This window comes from Pygocentrus nattereri, chromosome 23 (assembly GCF_015220715.1).
Source record: "Pygocentrus nattereri isolate fPygNat1 chromosome 23, fPygNat1.pri, whole genome shotgun sequence".
Taxonomy (NCBI): domain Eukaryota; kingdom Metazoa; phylum Chordata; class Actinopteri; order Characiformes; family Serrasalmidae; genus Pygocentrus; species Pygocentrus nattereri.
Window position 1 is genome coordinate 18,946,736 of NC_051233.1, and position 10,810 is coordinate 18,957,545.

A 10,810-nucleotide genomic window follows, 5' to 3' on the forward strand; every position below is an offset into this window, starting at 1 on the left:
AGCCATTACCTGGGGGACTAGTGTTCAGGGCTCTCTGCCTGGAAGTGCGCCTGTCCAGGCCAGCAAAACTCTACTCCACTCTGCTTCTCTTCACTTCCATTGTTAAATATATAAAAGCTTAACTAGACTTTGTGAATTTGGAAAAAGTAGGCAATGAGTGGCATTTATTCTGACGACCCCTTTCTCCTGTATTTGAAGTTGGGAATTAGAGCAGCTTTTTTCATTTTTGTTTCTTTTTGTTTTCATGTTTAGTTAGTTTAACACTATTAGCTGTTTTTGTAGACTCCTCCCTGAAGCCATCACCCTAGCTCAGCCTCTTGAGACTTTTAAGAAAGTAATCCTCAGTTGTTTTGTGGTTTAAATGAGGTCTGGTGTTTGATCTGACAGCAGGTCTGGGGAGAGAGCCCACTCTCATTTACTGTTAAGGCCTGACTCTAGACCCCAGAACAGAGTGGTTTGATGTAAAATGAGCCTTTACAGAGAAAAAGAACAGTGGTTGAAAGGAATCAGACATCTGAAGTGTAAAATGTCTTTAAATGTACCATCACAAAGAAACATTACACAAACTGGCTACGAATAGGTTATCTGTAACATCGTTTTGTGGTAGCTCTGAGATTAAAATATTTGTTTAATTCATTAACATGAAACACATTACCTATAAAAACTAAAACATATGTAGTTAAGCTGGTATTTTTTTGATAGTAAAAGGAAATAAGTTCTGCTTCTGGGCTTTGTTGCTGAGCAGCTGTTCTATTTTATGTAACCCATTTGACATTGTCCACAGGCCGGTTATTATACATGTCTCTTACCTGCAATTTTATGTCAAGCAAAAAATGGCTTCAGGAAAACACAGCACTGATAAACAATTTAGTTAAAAAAGGTAATAACTGGGTTGTCTTACATTTTTGAGTTAACATAATATTTATAATATAAGTTAATATAAGAAATATTTTGGAAATCAAATACAATGTGCAAAATGGATGAGCGGACAAACAGAGGTAAAAACAGGAAAAGAAAAAACACCAACTAAGAACTATATCATGCATGATATCATGCATATTAAATACAGAGCAATATGTGAGAAACAGGACCTCCATTAGATGTAAACTGATTAGTACAGCATGTTCAGTGTAGTAGTATGTGGCTTTAGATGCAGTCCTAGAGATCTAATCACTAATGAATCAAACCTAATCCTGTTAATCAAGGCCTTCATGAGCATCTGATTATTTAAACCAAGCATTCAGAACTTGGCTTTTCAGCAGAGTAGATCATATGAGATCCAAGGCCTGATTTAGAAGTGTGTCATGTAATACTGTACGATTAGTAGCCCACTGACATCATGGACTCTCTGTTCCACTACTGTGTCAGGCCAACAAGCTCACTGCACATGTTTTGTGGCTTCCAAGATGCTATATCAACCTTGCAAACAGCCTGTGTTTTGAAAATCTCAGTGTTAAAAAGGAACATTGTTGATTACATAAACACAGACTAAGCATAATTAATAGAATAAAACAATCGTATGTATTTCCATATAGCAAAACACACACCACATTTTGTCATGTACTTTGTTTGAGGGCACAGTGATGCCAGCACCCTCCAGATTTCTGCCATTGTAGACCACCAAAAACTCCATGATGATCTTCCACTTTGTTGAATGGGCCTTGGCATGCATCACAGACAAGAACGGACTCATTTGCAGTAAAGAACATACTTCTGGTATGAAGACTAACACCTTCTTAAGGTACAACAATATTGCAAGCTATATTTGTGCAATAGAAGTACACATTTGTGGCGGCATGAAGCTCCTTCTGCAGAAACAAGGGATAGCCAAATATTTCTCCCTGAACATATTGGGAACTTTGAATAGCATTCCATGTCTGCAGATAGCCACCTCAAGGCCCTCTTCAAGTTTGTGAGCCCTTTGGGCAGTCTAAAATGCCTTAGATCACTGGCTTGTGCCACATGTTCCTTTGCTTTGGGTCTGTTTAAAACATAGGTAACTTAGGGAATTAAGGCAAAAAATACAAATACATTACATTTTCAACATAGCAACATATACTCAAATTTCACTAACATTTTTCACTTTGCTCCTGAGCTCCTCAATAAAGCTGCACACATCAATGTCCTTTGCAATGAGGCGCCAGGAAAATATGTCCTTTCTAACCTTGATGAAAAAGAGAAATACACAGTATATTCAGTGGCAGACATAACAAAGCAAGTCTCCCAAAAACAACGGAAGCTGTAATAAATGCAAAGAGTGTTGTCACGCATTCAGCCTGTCCTGAGATGGACAAGAGGTACATCTCCCAGAACCCACTGCAGGATCAAGTGGCGGATCTACTTCCCTCACACCCAGAATCTGACACCAATCTGACTCCAATACCCAGACTTCCCACCAAAGTCCCATGACTCCTGACCGGTCCTCGTGCTCCTATCAGCGTTCACATTCACCCAAATACTAGTATGTTTCAGCTGTGTCTATGTCATATGACTACGATAGTTTAGTTTTTAAGCCCGGGCTTTAGTCAGTGTTAGTCTTCCCTGTGCTTTCCCTGTGAAACTACTGAGCGTTTTTTCCTGTAGATATTATCATGCATTTGACTTTTTGCTTGGTTTTCTTCGACTTTTGGACCCAGAAGCTTGTCAAAAAGCTTTCATGGAGCAAGGACAACTCCTCGGCCAACATCAGCAGGTTCTCTCTGGAGTGACTCTCTCCCTAGAATCACTAGCCCACCAGCAAGCAGAACAACAATCTCAGTTGGCCCAGCTAGCCACCAGTGTTTAATAGTTGAGTAGTCACCTGCAGACTCTAAGCCTGACGGAACCAGATGTCAACACCGCTACTCCTATGGCTCCCATTTAAATCTCTCATGCTATGTTCCCTGTTAGTAAACCAGATAAATTTGAAGGTGTTCCTTACAAATGCAGAGGGTTTTTACCCCAGCTAGTACTGATAAGGCCAAGATATCCTTAATTTTTTCCAGGCTAGCTGATAAAGCTTTCAAATGGGCTATGGCTAGCTGGACCCATATTCACCATTTGTCCTATGCCCAATTCCTCATTGAAAGATGGTGTTTGACCACCCATATGAAGGTAACGTTAGTAGGGAATTTTTGTTGAAACTTCATCAAGGCAGTGTACTTCATTCTCCATGTGCTAATGTGGTGAGAGTTCCCACAAAGGGGTTTCCTTGGTTTCCAAGGTTTCCATTACCTGTCAATATATACTATCAATATTTACATTCTCTTGTTCTTTCAGCCCTCATACATTCCAGAGAAATTTCATGCATGCCCAGCTAGTTGAGTGACTACAGATACCCATGGAGAATCTACAGACTGTCTTGAAGGTGGCTATGTTAGATGGAGGACCAGTTGGGGTGGGGACCATTTCCAAGATCACCAAACCTTTGACTTTACTGACCAGCACAAGAAACTTTGTCATTCCTAGTTTTGGAACAATCTGAGTTCGAACTGAAATTAGGACTTCCCTGGCTAGAAAGACAAAACCCTTTGATTTCATGGTCTGAGCCAAACCCAACCTTTCCCAAGTCCAGAGTGTATCCCCTGACTCAGGCAGAACAAACGGCCCTAGATGTGCACATTAAGGAAGCTCTTAGAATAAGGGTTTATTGGACCCTCAACTTCCCCAATACGACGGAGGTTTTCATTGCATAGATTTTCGGGCCCTAAATCAAATCACCAAGGCCTTTCCACATCCTCTTCCCCTGGTTCCAGTAGCCCTAGAGCAATTAAAAGGAGCAAAAGTTTTTACTAAATTAGATATTTGAACTGCCTACAATATTATGCGAGTCAAAGGCGGAGATGAGTGGAATACTGCATTTATGACCACTGGGGGGCACTATGAGTAGCTTGCGATGCCATTCGGACTCTCTATCGACCCCTCAGTTTTTCATGTTTTTCAGGGTTTCATCAACGAGGTTCTCAGAGACATGTTAGAGAGGTTTCTTATAGCCTATCTAGATGATATTCAAATTTACTTCCCTGACCAGGAATGACATGTGCAACACGTTCGTGCCATCTTGAAATGACTGTTAGATAACAACCTGTTTTTGAAAGGAGATAAATTTGAATTCCACCTTCAATCTGTAGCCTTCTTAGGATATGTAATTAGTGATCAGGGAGTAATCATGGACGATCATAAAGTTGAGGCAGCTGTTCAATGGCCCACTCTGACTTCAGTTAAAGAACTGCAAAGGTTCTTAGGTTTCGCCAACTTCTCTCGCCAATTCATTAGGAATTTTAGTACCATAGCAGCCCCTCTCATGTACCTACTGTAAGGTTCACCCAGGAACATCCAATGGAATGACCAAACAGAGGCCGCCTTTCAATGCTTAAAAGAAGCTTTCATCACTGCTCCCATCCTTAAACATCCCAATCCTACCCAAACTTTTGTGGTAGAAGTCGTTGCTTCAGAGACTGGCATTTGAGCAGTCTTGTCTCAGAGAACAGGCACCCTTCAGAAATTGCATCCCATAGCCTTCCCACAAGCTGTCTCCTGTGGAAAGGAACTATAGTATTGGGGATAGGGAGTTACTCATGGTCAAGGTAGCGTTAGAAGAGTGGTGACATTGGCTCGAGGGAGCTAACCACCCTTTCATGGTCTTAACAGACCATAAGCACTTAGAATATCTGTGTAATGCACAGCAACTGAATGCACGTCATGCCTGATTGTCCCTGTTTTTTGTCAGATTCCATTTCAGTCTCACTTATCGACCCTGTTTCGTAATGCCAAGGCCGATGCTCTCCAGAATCCATAGAAGGCCATAGAAGAGGCGTTAGCCAATACTTCCGTTCCTAGTCAGTGCCCCACCAGGAAACTGTATGTACCCCAATCAATTCGTGCACAGTTGATAATTTAGGCCCACTCTTCCCTTACTTCAAGTCACCCAGGTGAAACCCAAGCATACACTGAGCCTTTCAAACCACTGAAGCTTTGTTTAATCACTTTTTTAGACTTTTTGGTATCCCTGAGGACATTGTGTCTGATAGATGACCCCAATTCACTTCGCAGGTATGAGCAGCCTTTTTTGAGCACATTGGAGTGTGTACACGAGTACAACTGAGAGTTTTCTTACCAGCTCCATCACAGTCTGGTATGGAAACTGCACTGCTCAGGACAGAAAGGCTCTCCAGCATGTGATCAAAACTGCACAGTCCATCTCAGGAGCAGCCTTCCTCTCATTCCAGGACATTTATCACGCCAGGGTCATCAGGAGGGCCCATAACATCATCAGGGACAGTACACACCCCCAGCACAGACTCTTCACACTCCTACCTTCAAGCAGACGTTACAGGAGTGTGAAGTCTGATCAAGACTGACCAACAGTTTCTATTCACAGGCCATCAGGCTGGTGAGTACCTCACTTACTACCTCTTCCCCCTGGTTTAACCTTGCACTCAATAACTGCACCTTACCTACACTGTACTGCTGCTGTTAGATCAATACTGTTTACATCTATTACTTGCCCAGAATAATATTGTTTACTGTTTTCATCTATTAATTGACGCACTTTATTAATAGCTGCTCTACATATTTGCACATATGCACGTGTAACTTTAATTTTATATTTAATACATTTTATAATTTTATTAATTTTATTTTTTTTTCTATTCTCTTAAGATTATATTTGGTGAATGGAGGAACAGCAAAGTAATAATTTCATTGTACAGTGCAACTGCCTGTTCTGCTGTGCATATGACAATGAAACTCCTGAATCTTGAATCTTGAATCTTTTGACTGGAAATCAAATAAATGAAGAGTGGTCTCTGACTTTTGCACAGTATGAGTTATGAGGTTTTATCATGACAGTCATACTACAGCAGGCTCTATATTTTGCATTGTCATATTAGTCATGTAAACTCTCATTTGGAAGATGATTCTGCTGTTTTAAAAATACTTATAAATCAGACACTGGATCTAATACAGCTGTAGTCTCTGGCTTTAATAGTTGCAGAAAAGTATAGACACAACAGAGCAAAATCAGCAAAATACAATAGCATTTTCATTTCAGATCATTTTTGCATCTAGGATTTTCTGACTTTACAAAAACTATGTACAAAGGTAGACTATGGTCTTGCACGGTCTTCATGGCTGGTGTTTGCTTCTTCTCCTACAACAATGTCATCCCTGAATGGAAACTCATTGGTAGGGCCTGTAGGGCTGCGCATAATTCGTCCAGTGAAGAAGTTTCAGAAGGAGGTCCCTGCTGCTGGCCGTTTGACCAATGGTGTTGATGTCACTTTCCCCATCCAGACATGACTGATCGATGCTACAGCCGTCTGTTGGTATTAACAGAAATCATCACAAATAACTTTAAGAAGAAATTACAAATAAATAATTACAGTATATAATTTATCATCTCGTGACTTCGTAGACTTCTCCAAAAAACTTTGAATAAAACATTATAAAATACATTCTGGTGTCTAGTATTTCAATCTAGCTAAAACTGGATATAATAACAACAGTTAATGAAATGACCTGTGATTCCAAATTTCTGAATGCTAATGTAAAGATATTTTAACCATAAAAAAACGTATATTTCCGCAGTGTCCTGGGTTACATCATGGATACACTCTCAAAAAGTCTCAAACTCAAGAACAAAGCATGTCACTGCCACGCTTTAAAATCTGACCACACCGCTATTCAACAGAAAAGGAGTTTTGGAAAGGGATATCCAAAGGGATATCCATGTCATATAGACATAAACACAATATGGTTGATATAGCACAGCGGGTAGTGCTGATGGAACAGAGTGGGGTTTTATTTAATGCAGGGCAATCTCACCACTTTAGACAAAGACGAGTTGTCAGGCACGGCTCCTAACTTACATTCCCCTATTTCTGTTACATGACTGAACTTGACAGTTTTTAAAAGTATCATTTCATTTTTATTCGTGTATTAGAAATGTATCATATTGTAGTGCCAAAATCACAATATTTGTATACTGTATAGTAAAATTTGTGGATGGTGACACCCCTTACAGAGACTGACCTGAGTCGCAGCAGACTCCTGGAGCAGCGCAGCGGCCTGCCACAGGGCCGCAGGCTTTTCCTCCAGCCTCACACGGTGAGGGAAGGTAGTCCTCCTCCAAACAGCGCAGAGCTTCTGTAGCCCCCAGTATGCAGCCTATTCCCTCACCGCAGCAGATACTGGGGCCAAAGCACCGGCCCTTATCTCCAGGACCGCACGCCATACACTACATGAGGACAAGGCAACTCTTTAAAATGATGTACATAAATCATACCATGACAAATAGTTTTTTTTCTTTATATTAAAGTAAACATGGGTTGTAGCTTTAGTTCCATCATTCTAAACTTTATTTTTGTTTTCCATTACTGTTTCTATAGTTCTACCTCCTCTATAGCCCTGCAATGGACTAGGCAACCTGTCCAGGGTGTATCCTACCTTCCGCCCAATGTCAGCTGAGGTAGGCTCCAGCTCCCTCCACGACCCAGAAAGATAAGCGGCTTAAATTTCAATATGTTCAATTTAGCATATAAACAGTAACTGTGCATTAAAAGGTGCAGAAGTGTATTTTCTATAGAGGGTGTATTCATTTTACTTAGAAAATCAACAAAACGTAATTTCACCAGGGGCGCCAAAATTTTTGCATACACTCATAAAGGTATTTCTTTTAGCTTCCTACTTTCCTGACAAGTGAAGTTATTCAGGATTAACATACTAGAATCATTGACTACATTTTATTAATGTAATCTACAACCTAATTTCTTATATTATTAACACGTCCATCCATCCGTCCGTCCATCCATTTCCTAAGCCGCTTCTCCGTCAGGGTCGCGGGGGGGTGCCAGAGCCCATCCCAGCAGTCTTCGGGCGAAAGGCAGGATACACCCTGGACAGGTCGCCAGTCCATCGCAGGGCAGACAGACAGACACAGACAGTCACTCACACACTCACACCCAGGGGCAATTTAGCATGTCCAATCGGCCTGACTGCATGTCTTTGGACTGTGGGATGAAACCGGAGGAAACCCACACAGACACGGGGAGAACATGCAAACTCCACACAGAGAGGACCCTGGTCACACGTTGATTACAAATGTTTTCATGGAAAAGTAAATGAAAGGCCATGCAGAAACCTGTCGAGGGGGAAAATCCTGTACTGCCCTTTTCCCACCAATGGGACAATTGGAGATGTAGCACGCAGAGCAGACAGACAACAGGCACAGAAAGCAAAAGGCTGAGAATGCTGTTCTAGACATCTGTGTGGCAGAGACAAGGCAGAAAAACGTAAAATTAAGCAGATAATATCCCAACAAACAATCAAATATTAAACCTATATGTATATAAATCTATGTATGTAAATCTATATGTATATATATTTACATATATTTGTGTATATATATATATATATATATATATATATATATATATATATATGTGTGTGTAGAACATAATTCCTGCTGTCGGAACAAAACCATTTTTCATTTTTTGACATAATTTGAAATGGCTTGCTGCCCTTTACATTACGCATAAATTTCTAGATGTGGCACATAGAGATTAGGCTGAAAATGCATGGTCAAATGGCTCTTCAGATTGATGGAGATTGTACTGTTCATGATATATATAAAAATAGTTCTATGCAATAACAAAAAAAGGTTCTTCTATTGTTTACAAGCTTGACATCGTAACAAAATCCCAAGCCTTTTTTGATGTTAAACAGAACTATTTTTAAAAGGTTCTATAAAGAATCATATACAACACATTCAACCCAACTATTAGGAACCTTTACATTAACCAAAGAACCCTTGAAGAACCATCTTTTTCAAAAGCATATCTCTTTCCCAGGTGCAGATTAAGCATGGTTTTGCACTAAATTAGATCATCAGCAAAGTTCTGTCTGTACAGCACCTTGTAGTATAGTCTGTATACAAGAATGCAACACATAGAAATATCATACTTACGTTGTCAAGCCTGATGATAAGAAATGGCAGCACAGTTCAGTAGTGGACAGTGCTCCATCGTGAGCCATGAAGACCCTCTTTATATCCCCCTGCTTACCCATTAAAGCATGACATGACCACATCATTACCTGTTAAATTAAATCAAACAGGCCTAATTGGTCAAATATTAATTGTGTGACCTGAATAGGGCAGAGGACTGGTCACTTCGTGGTCCAGTAATAAAGATGTGAATCATTAGTGGACAGCCCGTGATCGTGCATAAGATCATGAAACTAAAGTTTAGTGAGCAAGAGCTCAAAAGTTTGACCAACAACTTTGTAATAGGAAGACATTTTTTAGGGATCATATATGTATTTAAAGCATAAAGTTATCAAAGGCACTGTTGAAGAAGTAGGTGCTGCACTAAAATCCTTTACTATATACTAAATACTATACTATACCATTGTACTATAATTGTTGTGACATCGCTAAATACAGAGTGATATTTGGGTAACTGCAAGTTTAAGTCGTTCTATACTGTTTTTAATCAAACTTTGCACTTTCTTGTGAATATTAACAGTGAATTGCCGTAGGCATTTTCACTGTCCCTTCACTGCTGAAGGTCCCACAGCCCTGCCTGTTTTAAAAATATTGCGACACCAACACATTACATCTACGAGAGCTTTCAGGACATGTCATTCTAAATCCATAGGTATTAATAAAGAGTTGTTCCACTTCTGGAAAGATGTCAGAGTGTGTCTGTGGGGAGTTATTCCCATCCATCCAGAAGAGCATTTGTGAGATCAGATAACGATGTTGGGCGAGAAGGCCTGGCTCTCAATCTCCATTCTAGTTCATCCCAAAGGTGTTTGATGGGGTTGAGGACAGGGATCTGTGTGGCCCAGTCAAGTTCTTCCACACTAAACTAAACTCACCAAATCATTCCTTTATGGACCATGCTTTGTGAACTAGAGCACAGTCATACTGGAAAAGAAAAGGGTCTTCCCCAAACTGTTCCCATAAAGTTGGATGCATAAAATTGTTCAAAATGTCTTGTCATGCTGAAACATTAGGATTTCCCTTCACTAGAACAAAGGGGACTAGGCCAACCCCTGAAAAACAACCCCGTAGCATTATCCCTCCTCCACCAAACTTTAAACTTGGCACAATGCAGTCAGGCAAGTAATGTTCTCCTGGTATTTGCCAAACCCAGACATGTCTGTCAGACTGCCAGATATAGAAGCATGATGAAGTATGAAGAAGCTTATTGGTACAACCCAATCTACTGCCAATGTTTGTCTATTGAGACTATGTGCTATGTGCTTAATTTTATCCACATGTGAGCAAAGGGTCTTGCTGAAACACCAAAACTCAATAATTAGGAGGGGTGTTGCAATACTTTTATCCATATAGTGTACGTAATTGACCTAAGTTCTGATTTGCTACCCCTTATTGTGCCTTGTTAAAAAAAAGGCTAAAAGACTAAAACACTCCTTACAACTTCAGTGTAAATAAACAGGATAAACTGCTGTAGGCTGAATATGCAGATGAGTTAATATGTGGGCTTTCATGACATCACAAAAACAATTCATTATAAATAGAATTTTTGCATATTTGTTTCCATATATGGACTGTATGGATTGTGGAGTGAAGGTAACAATTTTGAAACTTGAATGATCATATACTATATTTCACAGTCCACCTCATCACCTGTCTGAGATGTAGTCTGAAAAAGCCTCAGCTTGTATGATATTAATAAATTATAGCAGGCGCAGAATGTAGATTGTATAACAAATCTAAAAGCAGATTGTCCTTTAGGTCACTCACTAACAAAGAGGAAGTCAAGTCTTCCACATCCTCTCTGCTTTTTAATCATCTGCCTCTAAT

At 40.0% G+C, this 10,810-nt stretch overlaps 1 protein-coding gene across 1 annotated transcript; it reads right to left on the bottom strand.

Annotated features, from left to right (window-relative positions):
• Nucleotides 1–5,936: 5,936 nt before the first annotated feature.
• oxt (oxytocin) lies at nucleotides 5,937–9,021 on the bottom strand. Its single transcript, XM_017697095.2, has 4 exons — nucleotides 8,945–9,021; nucleotides 8,120–8,242; nucleotides 7,012–7,216; nucleotides 5,937–6,299 (listed from the first exon to the last, which is right to left on the bottom strand). The coding sequence occupies exons 2-4, from the start codon at nucleotides 8,240–8,242 to the stop codon at nucleotides 6,160–6,162; spliced, it is 468 nt and encodes a 155-aa protein (XP_017552584.1). The 5' UTR covers nucleotides 8,945–9,021; the 3' UTR covers nucleotides 5,937–6,159.
• Between the last annotated feature and the right edge of the window lie 1,789 nt (nucleotides 9,022–10,810).

Coding starts and splice junctions, on each gene's coding strand:
- oxt (XM_017697095.2), bottom strand. CDS start 8,242: ATGTCTAGAACAGCATTCTCAGCCTTTTGCTTTCTGTGCCTGTTGTCT. Junction 7,217..8,119: donor AGGATTTTCCCCCTCGACAG/GTTTCTGCATGG, acceptor GTCCTCATGTAG/TGTATGGCGTGCGGTCCTGG. Junction 6,300..7,011: donor AGGAGTCTGCTGCGACTCAG/GTCAGTCTCTGT, acceptor TAATACCAACAG/ACGGCTGTAGCATCGATCAG.